Raw genomic sequence first — 20334 nt, 5'->3', positions numbered from 1 at the left:
CATCTAGCCATAGACCTGGGCCAAAAATCCCTTTTCTCAGGGTTCTTTCTTAATCATGCCCTTTAACCACTTGATGACCGCAGTGTTAAACCCCCCTAAAGATCAGGCTCTTTTTGGCTGCACTGGGCTGTGCAGGCTTTTCAGCTTCCTGCACAGCGCAGCTAAGGAGCCCAGCGATCGGACTCACCTATTTTTGTACCTAAGGGGACATGCTGCCGGAGGTGTTCGATCGCTGCTGCCACTTTTTTTTTTTCTTAGCCTCATAGAGTCTCTCTCTCTCCGTTCCCCTCCCTCTCCTTCCTCCCTCCCCTCCGCCTGTAGAAATGAACAGGATGGCGATCCGTCCTGTTCTCCGCCTCTCATAGGCATCATCACTGGGTGGCGTCCCCAGGCGGTGAGAGTACCTGGGGCGCCACCCACGCCGCACCCCTTTCCCTTTATATGGCCTGCTGCTCCCAAGTCAATGTTGCTAGCATGTTCCCAAATCATTGGGCGATTTTAAACTTAGGTTAGGGTGGGGACCCCGAGAGAAGGCTGCAAACATGCTTCGCATCGTGGAACCGATGTCTCTCTCAATAAGAGAAGGGTAAGGTCCCCTAATAAGTTGAATAATGTGTAATGCATAAGTTTGCTTCCATTATTTGTATTGTGAGATGCATTAGTTCTTAATGCACCTGTTCTACTGCAATGAGCACAGTTGTGCCTTTGTAAGGCTTATTAGCCCTATGCAGTGAGTGTTTGTCAGGTGCATCTTGGTTAGATGCGCGACCATTTCATTGAATCTCTTGTTGCGTAATATCAGCCTATGAGAGGACGGTGATCCCCGGCCAAACAGAGGCCGGGATCGCCGATCTCGTACAGCGCTGCTGGAGACCGCAGCAGTGTACGGATGTAAACAAAGGGGATTTGACCAGTATGGTCTGTGTGTGCGCAGTACACTCCTGGTGACATCAGCGGGAGCGAGGACACGGGCGTGCAGGTGCAGTGGTTTTCTGACTTTAAAGTCAGAAATTCCAGAAGTGAACTGGAGGCGGGGCTGGAGCATCGGTGAGTGGCTGCGCCAACACAGGATGTCTGCGGGGGACCATTAGAAGCCCCGGGTAAGTTCAGCTCATTTTCCCCCGACTCCCCTTACAGTATCCCTTTAAGTCCTTAAAGATAGCAGGAGATTCACTTTTAATAACCTTTTCTGTGCAGTATTGACACAACTTCTTAGATGAGGAAGAGGAGATTCGAGTATTGCAAATTGCACATTTCTTGTCAACACGTTTGTCATGACTGAAATGAGTCCCAGATTTATCCGTCTTGTCAGTTTTTTTAGGCTACAATAAACACAGATAAAAGATATAAGCCTAATCCCCCTAATACACATAACTGGGAAAGCAGTGTAAGTCAGTAATCACTTGCCAGAGAGGGATCTGAGTCTGACTCCACAGACAGCGCTGGAGAAGGTCCTGAAGCGTCCTCCACGTTTCCAACACAGAATGAAACATGGCCCATCAGAAAAACGATCTGTTTTATAAGTGACTGATGAATCCATTTACCTTAAAGGACTTACGAGGCCAAAAATCTGCCCCCAAAACGTAAAAAAAGTCAACTACCTGCATGACTTTGTAAGGCACGGAGGACGCCGTCCGCGACCTCCCGCCTGGTCCCCTCTGCTCAATAGCCCCCCGAAAGGCTGCGACCCAACGGTCCGGGTCGGTATCTGCAGCCTGCATAAAGATGGCCGCCGGAGCTGGCCACGGCTGCGCAGTCCGCATAGCCGGTACTGCGGCTGCGCAGCTCTAGGGCCAACCCTCTGATCCACGCTGCCTGTTACGTGGATCGGGGGGTTGGCCCTAGAGCTGCGCAGCCGCAGTAGTAGCTATGCGGACTGCGCAGCCGTGGCCAGCTCCTGCGGCCATCTTTATGCAGGCTGCAGATACCGACCCGGACCATGGGGTCGCAGCCTTTCGGGGGGCTATTGAGCAGAGGGGACCGGGCGGAACGGCACGGAGGGCGCGGACGGCGTCCTCCGTGCCTTACAAAGTCATGCAGGTAGTTAACTTTTTTTACGGGCAGATTTTTGGCCTCGTAAGTCCTTTAATGATGATCAGCTGTGTTCACCGCCGCAGCCCCTGCCGCTAATGATATGCAATAAACTTCCTGTTGGTCACGTGGGACGCCGATGCGTGACCACTTCCGGTCTGCAAACCGGAACTTTATGTGCGCGAGCACGCACGCATAAATCAGCCACCCTGCTCAGAGAAGCCTCCTCATGCTGTAGGGCAACACACTGTTCGCGGAAATGGTCCGCTTTGGAGTCCTGAAAAACACAAGCCCCTGCCATCCGACATGGATAGCCTTAGTGGAGACCTCTCCCACGATCCTCGTCCGTGGACAGGAAAACAAAACTGAGGTAGCTATGTGATGCCCTTCCTTATATAGGGCCGCCTATTTGCTATGCAAATTTTTATCTTACAGCTTCCTGTCCGTTCTTAAAGAGAACCCGAGGCGGGGTTCTAACGATGCAATCCACATACAGAGGCTGGTTCTGCCTATACAGCCCAGCCTCTGTTGCTATTTCAATTCCCCCTAACTTCCCCCTGCACTCTGCAATCAGCCATAAAATCACAGCAGTGCTGTGCGGGCTGTGTTTACATCTGTCCTGTCAGTCTGCCACTCCCCCCGCCTCCTGCAGAGCTCCGGTCCCCACCCGCGTCACTTCCCTCCAATCAGCGGCAAGGGAAGGTACGCAGGCGGGGACCGGAGCTCTGCAGGAGGCGGGGGGAGCGGCAGACTGACAGGACAGTTGTAACCACAGCCCGCTCTGACACGCTGTGTGTCAGCAGCACGACTGTAATTTATGGCTGATTACAGAGCGCAGGGGGAAGTTAGGAGGGATTGAAATAGCAACAGAGGCTGGGCTGTATAGGCAGACCCAGCCTCTGTATGTGGGTTGCATGGTTAGAACCCCGCCTCGGGTTCTCTTTAAGGAGAGAGACAAGTCTCAATCTGGGGTGCTGTCTGAATAGACGTTCCCCAATTGGATAGTCTTTACAGCTTATCATAGAGCATTAACCTCCCTGCCGGTTATCCCGAGCTCAGCTCGGGGTAACCTGCCGCGGAGGATTCCTCAGGCCCTGCTGGGCCGATTTGCATAATTTTTTTTTTGTTACACGCAGCTAGCACTTTGCTAGCTGCGTGTAACTTACGATCGCTGCCGCTCCGCGCCGATTCGCCGATAATTTCCAGTAACAAAAAGGATGTCAATGTTTTTTGAATTTTAGAAACATACGGTGCACATTAGAATAATGTTAAGAAAGTCAAAATACAACAAAGCACCCCGACACTGCGCTCATACACGGTTAAACAAGTCCAATATAGGCAGGCAAGCGACCACTGGTCAGTCTAATATAGACAAAGTGTTGTAATGGTGGGAGCACTCTTCCCAGATGCGTGCATCATCAGTCCGGACTCAGAGTTAATTCCAGATGGCCTAGGGTGCCTTTTAAGTTGCTCCATTGCATACCAGGAAGTATACTTGAAAGAGCTTACTAACACTTACCTGGAGCAGTAACCCGTGGATTGCCAGTGAGACCTGGAGCAGTAACCTGTGGATTGCTAGAGAGGCCGCGGGGTGGCCAATACCCCGAAAGCGATAACGGGCCCTGAAGGCCGCATCCTCTGGTGAGTCTTTCCCCGAAGGGGGGGCTTATTTTATCTGCATCTATATTTGACTTGCAAGCAAGCATTGAGCGCTTATCCATATACATGAGAGACTTTGAATGTTAAGAAAGTACTCTCCTTCAGTAGCTGTACTTCCGTGGGGGGAGTCAGCTTAGGACAGGCACACACAGGAGTCAATAGTTCAGGTAGAGCAGAGACACAGGGACAGCAGTATGTGTGTCTTCTGCATTCACGCTGTTTCCTGTGGTTCTATCAGTGTTTAGGACAGGGCAGGTGACCCACAGGGAGGAGGGAGGGCGAGGGTGCTGGAGACTACAGCTATTTAATGAACTACTGCCAGTGCCAGGCAGCCGTGCAGTGAGTGGAGGCAGGAGAGCGGCAACCCCCCAGATGCTGAGCCTGGGGACAGATGAAATCCTCCCCACCTTATGCATCTCTCTGCATGCCTGTCAGCAGCAGCAGATCTCCTCCTGCAGTTTTAAATCTTGCGCGGGGCTGAGCAATGAGAAAGAGGCTGTGTGTATGTGTGTGTGACACAGGCGGGGGGGGGGGGGGGGACAGGGGGCGGGGCAGCCAAGTGCCGAGCTCAGCAGCTACTGATAAATAGCAGAGATGGCTTTGGCTAGTAAAAGAATTATAGCATCGGCTTCACTGCCTAAGCGCCCCCCCCCCCAAGATGCTGTCCCTGGGGACAGATGTTCCCCCCTCCCTATGCCTCTGTCGCTCTGAGGAGAGGGGAGGGGGCGGTCCAGTAGGCGGCACAGGCACAGTTGAGCTGCCTGTCAGAGGCGTGCAGCATGATGAGAACCCCCCCCAAAAAAAACACACATATACACACACACACACACACTGGCTGCATTAGCAGCCGCAGACAGTGGCCCCCCTGCGTTGCGCCCCCCCCACCCACACACAGCGCTTTGTAGTAGCCTGGTGACGGAGACTCCCCTTGCCCACGTCGTGATTTTCCTGATGTTTTGCCTGACGACTGATGATTTGAGTGCCAAGCTGTCATTTCCACGATAGTGCGACGTGGGTACAGATGCATGACCTTGCAAACGTTGTTTTGCATCGCGCCGCAATAATGACCATCACGGCAGATCGGATTGCTAAGATCCCCGATGACTCCAGCACAAAGTACTGCGATCACTTGAAGTCTCATTCGCTCCCAACGTATAACGTCACAAAAACGTGACATTGTGCATACACGCTGGCAGGAAGAGACGTCGCTAACAACTGCCGTCAAGGGGACATCGCAGGACCCGTCGGGTGGTGAGCACAGAGCTTAAGCCTAGGTGATACTCCTAGGGGGTAATTGAAATCTCAGCCTTCTCTTTAGGTTGTAATTATTTTAATGTTTTTGGTGCCTTCTGTTACACCGTCATCTCTTACACACAGCAGAGGTTGCTACAGCACGTTTCAGGGGACAGTTACATTCAGATGACAGCAGCAGAGCCAGTATACAAGGAATTCTGATGATTAGCTACAGGAAACCTGACTTGGTAGATTCCCCTTTTTTTCTTTCTTTTTAAAGGACCACTACAGCAAGCAGTTAAAATATGACAGAACTGACAGGTTTTGGACTAATCCATCTCCTCATGGGCAGTGATGAGCGGAAATGCAAATATTCTTTTTGCATTGATTTTCATGAAAATAAATGTTAAATTCGATTTTCAAACAAAAATTTCATAGAAAATGTGTTCAGTTATTTTGCACGTTTTCATGATTTTTCGCAGTAAAAATAGTTGTGGTACAAATATTGTTTTTCTGTGTTGTCGCACTTTTCACATTTTTTTTGTGGTAATATGGGGGTTTAGGTTTTTTTTGCATTTTCACTGTAAAGATAAAGATTTTTTAAAAAACAAAACAAAAAAACTAGCAATTTTTCGTGAAAATTTCTTGAAATCAAAAACTGCATTTTCGATGTGAAAATGACTTTGCAGAGAATTCACAAGAAACACTGCTCATGGGGGATTTTCAGTTTTGTCTTGGTTTTCAAAGCATTTCCTGAGCAGCATTTTCTAAGTCTAACTGCCAAAACAGTGTGCAAGTGAGTAGGGAGGCTAGTGGTATCTTACTATTTTGGCAGTTAGGCTTGGCAACTGCCGTTCAGAAAATGCATTTGAATAAAAATAAGAAATAAAAATAAAACATTTGGCTGCACCTGCACCAGTCATGTGACCTCTGACATCATGAGCACAGCTTATTATGACATCACAATACAAGGCTCAGCTATATATGGAGACTCTTGAGCACCTGACCTCAGAGTTGATCAAAACAGTCGACTAGCGAGGTGTTATTTACTGAGCTTAGCGAATATCTGATTTGATTTTCTGTGATTTTATCTATTCCACTTTCCCATCATGGGCTCTAGTGGAAAAAAGAAGCTGGACAAATACAAGCGCCTGGAGGAGGACAAAGAGGTAGAAGAGGAGAGAGAGACTGAGAAGGAAAATGCTACAATGACCACTCTGCAGAGAGTTGTTGTCTTCATGAGAAATGCTCGCAACCGCATTGTTAGACTGGTGTGTGGATCTACTACTCAACGCCATAGCCCTCCTTATGGTCGGCCACGTAAGACCGACGAGGGCAGTGAATCTCAAAAAAGAAAAAGATCTGAAGAAAAGGCTGGACCAAGCAAGAGATACAGAAAGCTTACTGGAACTGAAAAAAGGAAAAGATCTGAAATGGACAGTGACCCTAAAACAGAGAATAGCAAGAGAATCAGGATGGACAGCGACATGGAGGCTCAAGCCAGTGTAACCCCTGAGGCCTCCACTGTCCCTTTAACAGCAGACAAATTCACCTTCCACCGTATTCTTGGACTAGGAGCTTTTGGTCAGGTCCTGCTTGCAACAGATGCGGTACGTCAAGAACGTGTTGCCATCAAGGTTGTTGACAAGACAGCACTGATAAGTTGTAAAGAAGGCTTAAATGAAGGACAATATCTGGCAATTGCTCACCAGAGCCCCTTCCTCATTCACGGTTATGGAGCATTTCACACTGAGAACTACATCTTCTATGTCATGGAACTGGCCACAGGACAGACCCTTTTTGACTATCTGGGCAAATACCTGCTAGATTTCAAGACGGTCCAGTTCATTGCCGCCGAGCTGGTTTGCGGCATCCAGTTCCTACACAGCAAAGAAATCATTCACCGAGATCTGAAAGAGGATAACATCATGCTAACTGCAGATGGACATATAAAAATCACGGATTTCGGACTAGCTGTGCAGAAAACAAAATACATAACCGAAGCATGGGACTGGTATGCATTTGGTATAATTCTGTACCATCTGATTAAAGGAGACTTCTCATGGAATGCTCTCACAGATGATCCATGTGCAAATGATGAGCTGCAACTAGAAGCAAAGCCATCCTACCAAGGGCATGAAGATCAAACCATTGACTTCTTACAAAAGCTTCTGCGTTCAGAGAAGAGCCAATGGCCAGGAGTCCATGGTGATATCAGAAGCCATCCATTCTTTTCTGATATTAACTGGGAAGAGGTGGAGACAAGAAACGTGCCGTCACCAATTGCAGTGCAACAACACTGCCCACAGCAAGATGGCCATCCAGTTCTGTCCTTTGGCTTTGAACCAAACATTGTTCCACTTGCTCCTGAGAAGCAGGACATGTTTACTGACATCCCGTTTGTGTGTCCTGCATGGGCTTCCAGCTACCACACTGCTCCCATGCACCCAGATGTCAGGCTGCTCCAGGAGTAATCATCCAGCCTCCACACACCATTCAGCATGTAGCATTCCTTGTCTTCTCTCCACATCACTGATGAGCATCCAAGCCATCAGACAATCTACCTACAGGTAAGTACTGCAACCTCCATTTTCTCTTGTCTGAATTCTCATCTATTTTCATTTCAGGGATTAATGGCAAACATTAGTTTAACATGATTGTATATGTACTGTATAGGATATGTGTATGTGTAGAGAAAAATGTCATTTCACATGGCCTAAGAGGAGAAAAAAAACAGATGATAGGCCTCAATTCACTAAGCTTATCTCCTGTCTTTAATAACGTTTCTAGAGCGGTCACCATGGTGATGAGGCATGTCGTATTCAGGAAACATTTTACCTCAGGCAAACCTAAAGTTAACTCTTCTGTCTTTAAGTTAACTCTTCAATCCTTAAAATAACTCCACAATTAAAGACAGGCTGTTTATTAACTGCGTGTGAAAATAACTACAGAGGAGGTAACTTAAGGAATGAAGAGATAAGCTAACTCTCTCACTGCGTGGTGGCAAGTTATCTCTTGCCTTATTATCTCCAGCATGATCTAAGTGAATTGAGGCCAATGTTGTTAATGGTTATTGCTAGTCAATCAGGTGTTGAAAATAAGTAACAAAAACTCTTATATTGTGCAGCTAATTACTCCGGCAGCAAGAGGATAGTTTCTGGACTGTCTCATGTCAACAATACTCAAACCAGAGTGCAGAGAGTTCTGTTGCCATTGATGCAAAGAAGAGTAATTTCAGTTCACAGCCAGATAAAATCTCAGTGTGCTCCTTCGCTCATCAACCCACCTCATGCCCATTAACTGTCCATTTATATGGGGCGTGCTGCCAAAAATGTACAATCATACTAACCACCAATGTAAAAAGGACAACCAGAAAAATTATAGACTAAGGATTGAATGGCATTCCACACAACAATCAAATTAATAAAAAAAAAAAAAAACATAACAAATATGAAAGACTGATATAGAAGAAAGAAGCATTGCAACGGAGGTGACTTTAAAAGGGCACTATGGTGAAAAATTTTAAAATTTACAATATGTGCAAACAGACAAATAAGAAGTATGTTTTTTTTCCAGAGTAAAATGAGCCATAAAATTACTTTTCTCCTTTGTTGCTGTCACTTAAAGTAGGTAGTAGAAATCTGACAGAAGTGACCAGTTTTGGACTAGTCCATCTCTTCATAGGGGATTCTCAGGAAGGCTTTTATTCTTTATAAAGATATTCCCTAAAAAGCATTTAAACAATGATGCTGGCCAGCTTCCCTGCTCGCTACACAGTTTTTTGGCAATTGGACGGAGCAACTGCCATTCACTAAGTGCTTTTGAAAATAAACAAATCCCTGACAATCCCCCATGAAGAGATGGACTAGTCTAAAACCTGTCGCTTCTGTCAGATTTCTACTACCTACTGTAAATGACAGCAACATAGGAGAAAAGTAATTTATGACTCATTTTACAAAAAAAACATACTTCTTATTTGTATGTTTGCACATATTTTACAATTTTTCACCATAGTGCCCCTTTAATAACATTTTCTTTGTCTTCACTGCCTTTTCATGTTACAAAACATTGTAGATTTATTCTAATTATCATTTACTGTTTCTACATATGCGATAGTTATTACTGATTAAGTCTGTTGCACTAAACTAAACTTCATCTAGCTTGTTAGAAATATCTCAATGTTCAGATATAAAAGTGTTTGTGGATTGACTGTCTGTTGTCTCTAATTGTCTTCCAAGTGATGTTTTCTGACCTTTGATATCCTCTCTTCTGCTATAGATGTCACTTCTCCAGAGCCACGCGTCAGACACAGCTTCTACCGGACTTGACCTTCTCCAGACCCTGGACTACTAATGACCAGACTCATCTGACAGCGGACCTGTTGGAAAGAGCCAGTCATGGTGGTCCACTGGGAATGGACTTTAACTGGACTTTACCTTTTACTGGCCCCAGATTGGGTAAGACTATAAAAGTTTACAACAAATAAGCATAATGCTGCACATCAACTCTCATACTACACATTACTTCAACTTCACATTTGCAGTTAAATCTCAACTTGTAAAACTTGTTTTATTTGCAGATTCAAATGACCAGAGCCATCTGATATGAGCTGCGCCATGTTACAAAGTGCCGGTCATCATGTTCCATCTGGGAGATGACCTTTAACCTCCCTGGCGTTCTATTAAGATCGCCAGGGCGGCTGCGGGAGGGTTTTTTTTAAATAAAAAAAAAACTGTTTCATGCAGCCAACTGAAAGTTGGCTGCATGAAAGCCCACTAGAGGGCGCTCCGGATGTGTTCTTCCGATCGCCTCCGGCGCCCAGAATAAACAAGGAAGGCCGCAATGAGCAGCCTTCCTTGTTTTGCTTACATCGTCGCCATAGCGACGAGCGGAGTGACGTCATGGACGTCAGCCGCCTCCGATCCAGCCCTTAGCGCTGGCCGGAACTTTTGTTCCGGCTGCGCAGGGCTCGGGCGGCTGGGGGGGGGACCCTCTTTCGCCACTGCTCGCGGCGGATCGCCGCAGAGCGGCGGCGATCAGGCAGCACACGCGGCTGGCAAAGTGCCGGCTGCGTGTGCTGCTTTTTATTTCACGAAAATCGGCCCAGCAGGGCCTGAGCGGCGACCTCCGGCGGTGATGGACGTATATAGTCGTCCATACCGTCAAGGAGGTTAACAACTTGCTGACCGCGCACTCATACCGCGCGTCGGCAAAGTGGTAGCTGCAGGACCAGCGACGCACATCTGCGTCGCCGGCTGCAGGCTAATTAATCAGGAAACAGCCGCTCGCGTGAGCGGCTGCTTCCTGTCAATTCACGGCGGGGGGCTCCGTGAATAGCCTGCGGGCTGCCGATCGCAGCTCGCAGGCTAAATGAAAACACAAGCGGAAATAATCCGCTTTGTTTACATTTGTACAATGCTGCTAACAGTAGCAGCGTTGTACCAGATCAGCGATCCCAGACCAATCAGCGGCCGGGGATCGCTGTCACATGACAGGCAGGAGCCTGTTAGAGGCTGCACAGGACAGATCCGTTCCTGTGCTGCCTCGGATCTCCGGGGAAGGGAGGGAGGAGAGTGAGAGGGGGAATCCTGCGGTGGAGGGGGCTTTGAGGTACCCCCCCCCCCCGCCAGCCACACGCAGGCAGGAGCGATCAGACCCCCCAGCACATCATCCCCCTAGTGGGGAAAAAAAGAGGGGCGATCTGGTCGCTCTGCCTGGTATTTGATCTGTGCTGGGGGCTGTAGAGCCCACCCAGCACAAATCTTAGAAATCAGTGCTGGTCCTTAAGGGGGGTAAAGGCTGGGTCTTCAAGTGGTTAACCGGATGTGACTTCTTCATTACCTGATCCCGGATTGGGTAAGTATATAATTTTTGTTTTTCAAGAGTTATTTTACAGCACTCATTTCTTAATTAAAACAAATCATCTAATCTTTAAAAGTATTTACAACATATATTAATTAGTTTTTTTTCTATTGCAGATACTTAGGACCAGTGCCGCCTGACATTTGGCGATGTTAGGAGGAGCCGGCCTAGATCCTCCATCTGGACAGACCCCAAAGCTGAAGAACATCCGCCAGCTCAGCCCCAATACAGAGGCAGCTGATACTTATATTGTATTATATTGTATTATGATTTCAGTTTAGTAAATCATAAAATCTAATACTGAGTCAGCATTAGTCCTTTCAGAAAAAGATGGTTCATGCTTTTATTATGGATAAATGGAAAGTCTTCTATGCTCTGCCATTTTCTAAAACTCAGCTAGTATTGTGAAAGGTGCATTCTAATCTTCAGCAAGAGTTCTAAAGTTTAAATTTCAGGTTATCAAATTTCTTCTCCCTTATCCACGTGCCTACAGGTGCCTGATGATGGAAAGGCAGCTCACTCCTCTCCCTTAGTGCCTCCATCCAGGGGCGTAGCAATAGGGGTTGCAGAGGTTGCGACCGCATCGGGGCCCTTGGGCAAGAGGGGCCCCAAAAGCCCTCCCTCAACTACAGTATTAGCTCTCTATTGGTCCTGTGCTCATAACAATCACTTCTATAGATACTTTGAATAGTGGTAATCATTAACAGACTGCTCCCCATCCCCTTCTTGCACCTCTGACACTGTAGTTGCCATTGGCAGGTTTTGGTGCGCCGTATCAATTGTTATATATAGAGTGCTTGGGGGGGCCCCATTGTAAAACTTGCATCAGGGCCCACAGCTCCTTAGCTACGCCACTGCCTCCATCCTTCCCTATGTAGAGTCCTGAGCAGAGCATAAATGAGAGGTTACTCACCCAGCTCTCAGCATTCACTGACTAGATCTCCCTTCAGTCGGGGGCACCACTAGCTACTTTATACTGAGGGTACCTTTGGCTACCTAATGCTAAAGGCAGCCATACACTGGTCGATTGCAACCAGATCGACCAGCAGATAGATCACCTCTGTGATCGAATCTGATCAAAGAGGGATCTATTGGCTGCCTGCACTGCAAACCGATTTTGAATCGATTTCACTATAAAATGGATTCACAATCTGGGGAGCTGCCGCCCCTCCCCCCCCCCCCTCGCATACATTACCTGATCCCGGCGGTGCGAGTCCCCCGCTCTCCACTGTCTCCTTTCCACTCTGGGCTTCAGCTTCACTTTACTTCCTGTCGGGTGAAGTTTAAACAGTAGAGGGCGCTCTACTGTTTAAACTTCCCCCGACAGGAAGTAAGTGAAGCCAGCCGGAGCCCAGCGCGGAGAAGAGACAGCGGGGACACCCGCCGGTGGAACAGGTAATGTATTGCCGCTAGCATCGGTTGTCGGACATTTGAATGCCGCTATCGATGCACTCCCGACCCGCTGACAATCGAGCAAAAGTTTCCGCACGGACCGATTGATTTCGGGTGGAAATCGGTTGATCGGTCAGCATTTGCGTATCGATTTCACAGCAGATTCAATCACAGTGATCGAATCCGCTGTCTATCGGCGGGAAATTGAGTAAGTGTATGGGCACCTTAAGGGACACCTGTAGCTGCCACATTAACATTTGCAAATGTGAAAAAAAAAAAGGATTACCATTGTCTTCAATGTAGAGATTAGGTGTTTAACAACATCACTGTCACTGTGTGTTGGCAATACCGGCAATGTTAAAAGAGACATGGTTCCTTAAAAAAATAGAAATAAAATTAAAATGTTAGTATCACACATAACAGCAAAAAAATAATACAGCAGTGGCACAAAGAAATGTTTATGATTATATCATGCACTTATAGCACTTGCACTTCCCACAGCACCTCACACAGTACACTGTACAGTTGTTATAAAGTAAGCAGAGGCGCCAACAGGATAAAAGTTACTAAAATTCTTAAAATTGCTTAGGAGGCAGATGTGGACTTACCTCCCGTAAGCAGACACTAGGACTGTCAATTTGAAATAAACATCAATTTATTGGTATACTCCAAAACAAGGTTGCAAGGTCTGTTAGAGGCGCTCTGCATTTGTCTGACCGATCGCTGCCATATACTCCTCCTGTTATTTGCCTGAAGAAGCGGGGTTAAACCTGCGAAATGCATTGCAACCTTGTTTTGGAGTATACCAATACATTGATGTTTATTTCAAATTGACAGTCCTAGTGTCTGCTTACGGGAGGTAAGTCCACCGCTGCCTCCTAAGTAATTTTAGGAAATTTAGTAACTTTTATCCTGTTGGCGCCTCTGTTTACTTTATATCACAACTGAATCCACCCCTGGTGGAGGGGTGACCTACCCCTTTTTTCCTGATCTACAGAGAGCGACTTCTTAATCCGGAGTGGGGACAGGTCTAACCTCCCCACCTGCATATACAGTGGTTACCTTGGAGGGAGTAACCCAGGTTTGTGAGTATAATTCTACTTACCTTACATTTTCCAATTACCCATACATATCACACTATTTGGGCTCTCGGTGTCCCTTCTGTGTTACTGTACAGTTGATGCCATTAACTAACTCAATCTGGATGTACAAGTACTCGTCAGGGAGCAAAAACGGAAGTGTCTGTGTATACGAACCCTTGGTGATAGAGATGCTTTTTTTCCACCCCGATTTTTGGAATGTATGTAACGTTTCAATCAAAGGACTCCAATGGGATTAATCACAGGTTTAGTTTTGAAAACAAAAATAAAAAACGATTGACTTGCACTGTGCTTGTGTTAGCAATTTGCAATGAAAAAAAAAAAAAAAAACTTATGAACATTTAGGCCTCTTTCATAGTGGGACGATAAAGTCACACATTAAAACAACATTTAACGCAGAATAACTCACTGCAATTAAATATCAATGCCCCATTCACAGTGCACGCGTTGCGTTGTTGACTAACGCTGCACGTTAAGTGAAAGTACTGCATGCAGTGCGTTATACACGTTATTCGCTGAGTTGAACTGTTTGCACATGCTCAGTAATGACTTGGAAACATACTTTTCATTGCCTGTATTCTCTACTGTATGCAACCGTAATTCGGGCATTAAGTTGCGTTGCGACTTTTTTGGGGCATTTGCGTTGCGACTTTAACCACTTAAGCCCACAGGGTTGAAATTTTTTTGCATCTGAGCAACTTTCACCTCCCATTCATTTGCCAATAATTTTATCACTACTCATCACAATGAATTGATCTATATCTTGTTTTTTCCGCCACCAATTAGGCTTTCTGTGGGTGATACATTTTGCTGAGAATTAATTAATTCTAAATCCATTTTAACAGGAATATTAAGAAAGAAATGGAAAAAAATCATTATTTCTCAGCTTTTGGCCATTATAGTTTGAAACTAATACATGCTACCATAATTAAAACCCATGTACTTTATTTGCCAATTTGTCCCGCTTATTACACCATTTAAATTATGTCCCTATCACAATGTATGGCGCCGATATTTGGAAATAAAGGTGCATTTTTTCAATTTGCGTCCATCACTATTTAAAAGCCCATAATTTAATAAATTATATTGATGTACTCCTTTGACATGCATATTTAAAAAGTTCAGACCTTTAGGTAACTATTTATGTTTTTTTTTTATTATTGTAATTTATTTTTTTTAAAATTAAAACTTTTATTTGGGTATTTTTTATGTGGGAGGTAAACAGCTAATTTTAAATGTTAAAAAATGTATTTATTTCATGTAAAGTGCTTTTGGGTGTAGTTTTACTATTTGGCCACAAGATGGCCACAGTCAAAAAGTCCTGGGAGCAATCGAGCTCGATCCCAGGAAGAAGATTGAAGCAGCGGAACTTTTTGAGCTCAGAAAAGTCGCAACGTCTGAAGAGACGCTGTCGGCTCTTCTTCGGGGGGCTTTGATCAGTGAAAGGGATCTATAATTCCCTTTCATTGATTGCTGGGCTAACAGCCGGCAGCGAGAGCGCGCACAGGGGGAGGGGGGGGGGGGGCCCGCGGGAGTGCGCGCAGCCTAACTGGACGAGAATTTTCGTCCAGTTAGGCTTAAGTGGTTAATGTCGCATCAAACCGCAATGTCCTGCTGTGAAAGAGGTCTAATGCAGCTTAGAAATGGATTCATCAAATGGTCCATTTCCAAGCTGCTTTCATTTGCATAATATTAGCATCAAATCAGAATTATCAGCATTTCGATGGTTATTCTCACTTGCTTGCTACTAGAATGAAATTGATACGATCAACAATCTGTAATTCCCTGCAATCATAAATCCAAGCATGGTCTTTACATAAGGCCCACTCTGTCAAACTTAGAAATGTAGCACATCTGTCGGCTTGGGGTGAAAATTAAGATGTACAATAATTATCTGCTCTTTGCCACCTTTAAATGCTCCACTTGACATTTCTCTAAAAGGTAGCCATACATTTATAGATTTGCAGCAGATTTGACCATCAGATAGATTTCTGTCAGATGCCTGTCAGATCAAATCAGAATATATCCGAAGTGTGCCACACACAAGGAACAGATTTCCAATAGACTTCAGAATTAAATCTGTTGTAAATCCATCAAAATGAAGCATTGCTGTAATGGATTGCGGAGACACCGCCGCGCGGTCTGGCAGCGGGGCGGCTGTCTCCGCGGTCAGACCGGCGGTTTCCGCACAGCAGCATGCGTCTGGTTTGTCTGAGCCTAGTAGTGCACACAGATGGAGAGCTACGCGCGCGCTAGGAGGCAGGACCTTTATGCCAATAGGAGAGGGATCAGCTGATCAGGACGATCAGCTGATCCCAGTGCAGTGGGTGATTGGCTGAGTGGGACTGGGCAGCGCTGGGGAGCGCTGCACTATATATACTTCTTGCCTGTCAGTTGCTGGTTGTCTGCCGTTGCGAATACTAACGTGTGAGCACTCAGACCAGTCAGATCTCACAGTGTGTTAGAACCAGGAGGACCTGGGAATTCACACTTAGCCAGATAACGTTTGTGTTATATGTTAGACTAGTTCCAGGGTGTTGTGACCAAGGACCTCACACCCAAGCTTAGGGATACTGTGTCATTGCTGTGTTATACTTTAGACCAGTTCCAGGGTGTTGTGACCAAGGACCTCACACCCAAGCTTAGGGATACTGTGTCATTGCTGTGTTATCATTTAGACCAGTTGCAGGGTGTTGTGACCAAGGATCTCACACCCAAGCTTAGGGATACTGTGTCATTGCTGTGTTATACTTTAGACCAGTTCCAGGGTGTTGTGACCAAGGACCACACACTCAAGCTTAGGAACACTGTGCTATTACTGTGTTATACTCTAGACTAGTTCCAGGGTGTCGAGACCAAGGAACTCACACCCCAGTCTAGGACTTTGTTATACTTATATGTTATGACCATTTGCTCTGTCGACCTTTCTCTTGCTTTCTGATTTGGTACCTCTGCATATCTGCCTACCTGTTGCCAGACCCGGCCTGTACCCGATTACCGAATCAGTCTCTCTCTCTCTGTACCTGATCTGCTCGTGTGTTGCCGACCTGGTTCTGTCCGACCACTCAAACTGTCACTCTCCCTGAGTGCTCAGTCTAACTGTACTAGCAGTAACACCATTCCACCAGGTGTCAGCTGCAACCAGGACTCCCGCTTCTCAGAGAGTCTGGCCTGTTAGCAGCCAGTGGTCTCTTGCCCTGGCTGCAGTACAGTTTACCATCTGATATCATTATCCCTGGTTACCAGGTCCTCACTATCAAGGAGATAGTTTCTGCACTGCCCAGGGCCACCTGCCCCTTTAGGTGGCTCTTGGCCGAGCTGTTTACATCTCCCGCTCCTCGGGAGATAGCCTTCAGTTCATCTAGCACTTTACTCATTAGGTGTCCAAAGGTTAGTCATAATTGTATTATTGGTGATTCTGCAGATCATCCATAATCAAGTATACATCTGTATTGTTGATGATTCTGCAGATCATCAACAATCAGATTCTCTCTGTGTGCTGACACCAATCATTACAATTGCATATTTCGATCCATATCAACACTATGGGCCATTAATCTGCAGCCACCACCGATCAACATAGATATTCCGCCTGGACCGATCGAGTTATTCATTCAAATTTGGCCAGAAATCGATCGGTCAATCAATCATGCTGCCTCATTTTCTAGCCAATTCAATTAGAGTGATTGAATCCGCCATTTATTGATAGCAGAGATCAGTGTATGGCTAGCTTAACTGTAAATATTAGTCTTTAAATAACTCCACAGCCCCCCTGCTCCTGTCCCAATCACATTTCGGTCCTTTTCCGTTAGCCGGGCGCATCCTGTAGGTGGCGACAAAACTCCACCAGAGTTACATCTTTCCCTACTATCCATGGCGGCCTGGAGGGGGAATAGTAATTAGCGCCACCTGCCTGATGCGCCCGGCTAACGGAAAAGTACCTACATTTCTAACCTCATGCATAAATACACCTCAAAATTACCCTCTCCATATCTCCAATGTCCTACCAATCACTTCCTGACTCAAACCCTCTTTCCAAGCACAACTTCAAAACTTTTGTAAGGCTAGGTTCACATAAATCGCCAGCGCTGTCGCAAGCACTGAGGGATTTATTGAAAGTTTTTGCAAAGCACTTTTCCTAGCGCTTAGAAAAGCACTTAATTTTTTAAGCACTTTTGCAGAGCAATTTGTTTTTTCACTTCCTGAAGTCAGTCAGGAAGTGTACTCTTTCACCCGGAAATGAATAAATAGAATGTACTTATTCATAGAAGCACTCGGGAAATCGCTATACAAAGCACTTTTTAAAGCGCTTTGCGATTTCCCTACACCTTCCATTGAGCCAAAGCACTCAGAAAATGGTACATGTAGCGTGTTTGCGATTTCAATGAAATCGAAACGCTTACATGTGAACACTCTCATAGGGAATCATTGCACAGGCACTTTTTAGTACGTAATGAGCTGCGGGTTCTTCCTTTGCAACTTATAAGGCTAACCGTCAGTCAAATAATTAAATAAACAGAGAATAGAGAGCATACCAGAAGCTGCAAATGGTAAGTGTGTCCTAAACTTTAAAGAGGAGCGCTCACTATTACTTTGTTTTAATGGGTTGGTTCACTTCAGGTACCCTTTACATTTGCATACAGAAAATAATTATTTTAACTTCATGGGTCATCTCTGCTGAAAACCAAAAGAGGGAACAAGCACCAAGAACATAACTGCAGTTTCCTCTAAAATATGCCAAATACCAGACCATACTCATCAAGTTGCCCACAGAAACCTGGAACTCCGCCCCCGAGTATGTAGAGAACCAATCAGAGGAGCACTAAAAGGCACACTGCCCAACCTTTCCTGCTGAGGAAGTGAAACATATAGTTCGATTATTTATACATACGGAATCATAATACAGTATTGGGCATAGTTCTCTAGCTAGCAGCCACTAGCAGTCCCGGGCTCGCCCTTACCTAGCACAGCAGATAGGAAAATACTGAGCTTCAGGTGCCACTTGTCACTTCCTCCACTGCATGCCGGGCTGCAGCTTGTCTCTGCACACCCGCACTGTAGCTTTCTTCAAACACGCACTCACATTAATTAATTCCCATTATTATGTTCCCCTCTCTATGCTTTACTCCAAAGCCAGAGCAGGATGCGCATGCTCTGCAAACGTACTGCACTCTGGGAGTTGTGGTCCGCAAAGTGACTAATCAACGTGATGATTGTTGTAGGAACTACGCATCCCAGCGTCCTTTAGTACAGACGCGACCTACAGTGCAGAGTGCATTGGAAGGAACAAAGCTTCTGAAGCCATGCTCTCGTAGTCTCTTTCTGCCCAGGTGACGTCACGAGTGGAATTGGAGAGATGGTGGGTAGATTTGTCAAGGAGAAGGTTTTGCAAGAAACTCTACCTGGTGTAGAGCTCACGCTGCATAGCCGCATCAGCATCAGAGATAGGTCAAGCAATGCTCTCTTGGCTCAGCAAATGGAGCTGATAGATTGACATAGAGTACTGCCTGGCAATATATATATATATATATATATATATATTATATATATATATATATATACATGATTTGTACTTCTATCATCTAATTCTCTTTTGTCTGTTTTTTTTACTTAATAAAAACTTGTAATAAAAATAAATAAAAAGGGGTGAACTAGAAATAATATTGTACAGTGGTGCTTTGTAATATGTTGGGGCTTTATAAATAACATCCTATCTAATAATTCCCCTGTATATATGTGCTCCTGTGTGTTGGTGGGTCCTTGATTTGCGCTACTGTGCATGTGCACGGACAGCCTTTGAACGGAGCAGGACGGGCCAGGGGGCCGAGCAGGTGGGCGTGTACGTTGGGCGGCTCCGCGTTCACGGCTGTTGCACGCACATGCCCGCTGACTGTGTGGCGGCGGTCACGGGGGAGGGGAGGTTCCGATACAGACTTAGAGCCCGTTTTTAAACGGGCTTAGGTCTACTAGTTAATAATAATCGTTATTTTTGCTCTCCACTTTCTAAATTAGGTACTTACGTATTATCTTGTCTGGAAAGTTTGGCAGATTTTTGTTAAAGTTCTCTTTGCTCCCCCAGGAAGATCTGGCCATTTTTGGAAAGCCGAAAGGTCAGAATTTCTGTTGCACCGGGTGCCGAGTCAGTATGATGCTCAGTTCTCAAGTTATGGGGATTTGTAAGAGGGGTGTCCCCTGAACTTGGCTGCAGAAATTGCAATTACAGAATTGGGACAAACCTGATATGATGATAAGCAGTACACCCGGTAGCAGGGCTGGGCAGAGGCGAGAGAGGCTCCAGCCTCAGGGCGCAGTGTAGGAGGGGGCACTCAACTCACTCAGCTATCATTCCCATGTTGTGTTTGAAGCAGAGAGAAATAAGAAAAATGGAATACATGGCAGTGACTGCAAGCCAGATAACTAGAGATTAAGGTGTTGGGGGCCCTGGGGCACCTTTTAGTCTAATAGCAATCAGTGTGTGACGGCTGGGGGGCACACTTTGGTGTCTCAGCCTTGGGTGCTGGAGGATCTTGTCCCACCTCTGCCCGGTAGGTCTTTTGAGGTCTGAGGTGAGCCATCTCCACTTCCTGCTCACAGCAAAATGGCCACAACCACTGATTTGTAAGACATAAGGGACCCGGGAGGAAACACTTAAGTTGCACACCAGGACCCTTGTCCGCGGCCTTCAGGAGCCGGGCTTTGGGCACGGTCCTCAATTTGGCTACAGCTTCTGTTTGCACAGCTTTATTAAACGTATTTAATTGGTGGCTTCGATAGTGATTTCTGCTGGTTTCCCTATTTCTTACAAATTAGTAGTTGCGACCAGATTGAGATGAGCAGAAAGTGGCTGTGAGTCTAAGAGGTTTACCATTGGCTCACCTCAACCACAGTAGTGATTGATCTAAATTGGTGAGCCTTGGGGTGTGTTGATGAGCCAATTTTACCACCTCCGTGTAATATGAGGGCCAACAAACTTTAACCCCCTTGCCGTTCCAATTCTGACGGCAAGGGGGCGGCGCAGAACTTTTTTTAAAAAAAAAAAAAATTTAAAATTACGTAG

The 20334-nt window shown here is 45.9% G+C and overlaps 1 protein-coding gene across 3 annotated transcripts in view; it reads right to left on the bottom strand.

Annotated features, from left to right (window-relative positions):
* Nucleotides 1-18439, bottom strand: part of GTF2I (general transcription factor IIi) — a 138727-nt gene extending 120288 nt beyond the window's left edge. For 2 of the 3 annotated variants that reach the window (XM_068268535.1, XM_068268537.1), the window contains exons 1-2: nucleotides 18239-18439; nucleotides 12464-12552 (exon numbers count right to left, since the gene is read on the bottom strand). In XM_068268535.1, coding sequence (XP_068124636.1) covers nucleotides 12464-12547 — 84 coding nt within the window. In that variant the 5' untranslated portion in view covers nucleotides 12548-12552; nucleotides 18239-18439. Of the gene's footprint in view, nucleotides 1-12463; nucleotides 12553-17812; nucleotides 18021-18238 lie in introns of those variants that run through there. The other variant, XM_068268536.1, reaches the window with a different exon arrangement.
* Between the last annotated feature and the right edge of the window lie 1895 nt (nucleotides 18440-20334).

Source organism: Hyperolius riggenbachi, chromosome 2, assembly GCF_040937935.1.
Source record: "Hyperolius riggenbachi isolate aHypRig1 chromosome 2, aHypRig1.pri, whole genome shotgun sequence".
In the NCBI taxonomy this organism is placed as follows: domain Eukaryota; kingdom Metazoa; phylum Chordata; class Amphibia; order Anura; family Hyperoliidae; genus Hyperolius; species Hyperolius riggenbachi.
Note: the sequence above shows the minus strand (reverse complement) of the source record. Positions and strands in the feature narration are given on the sequence as shown.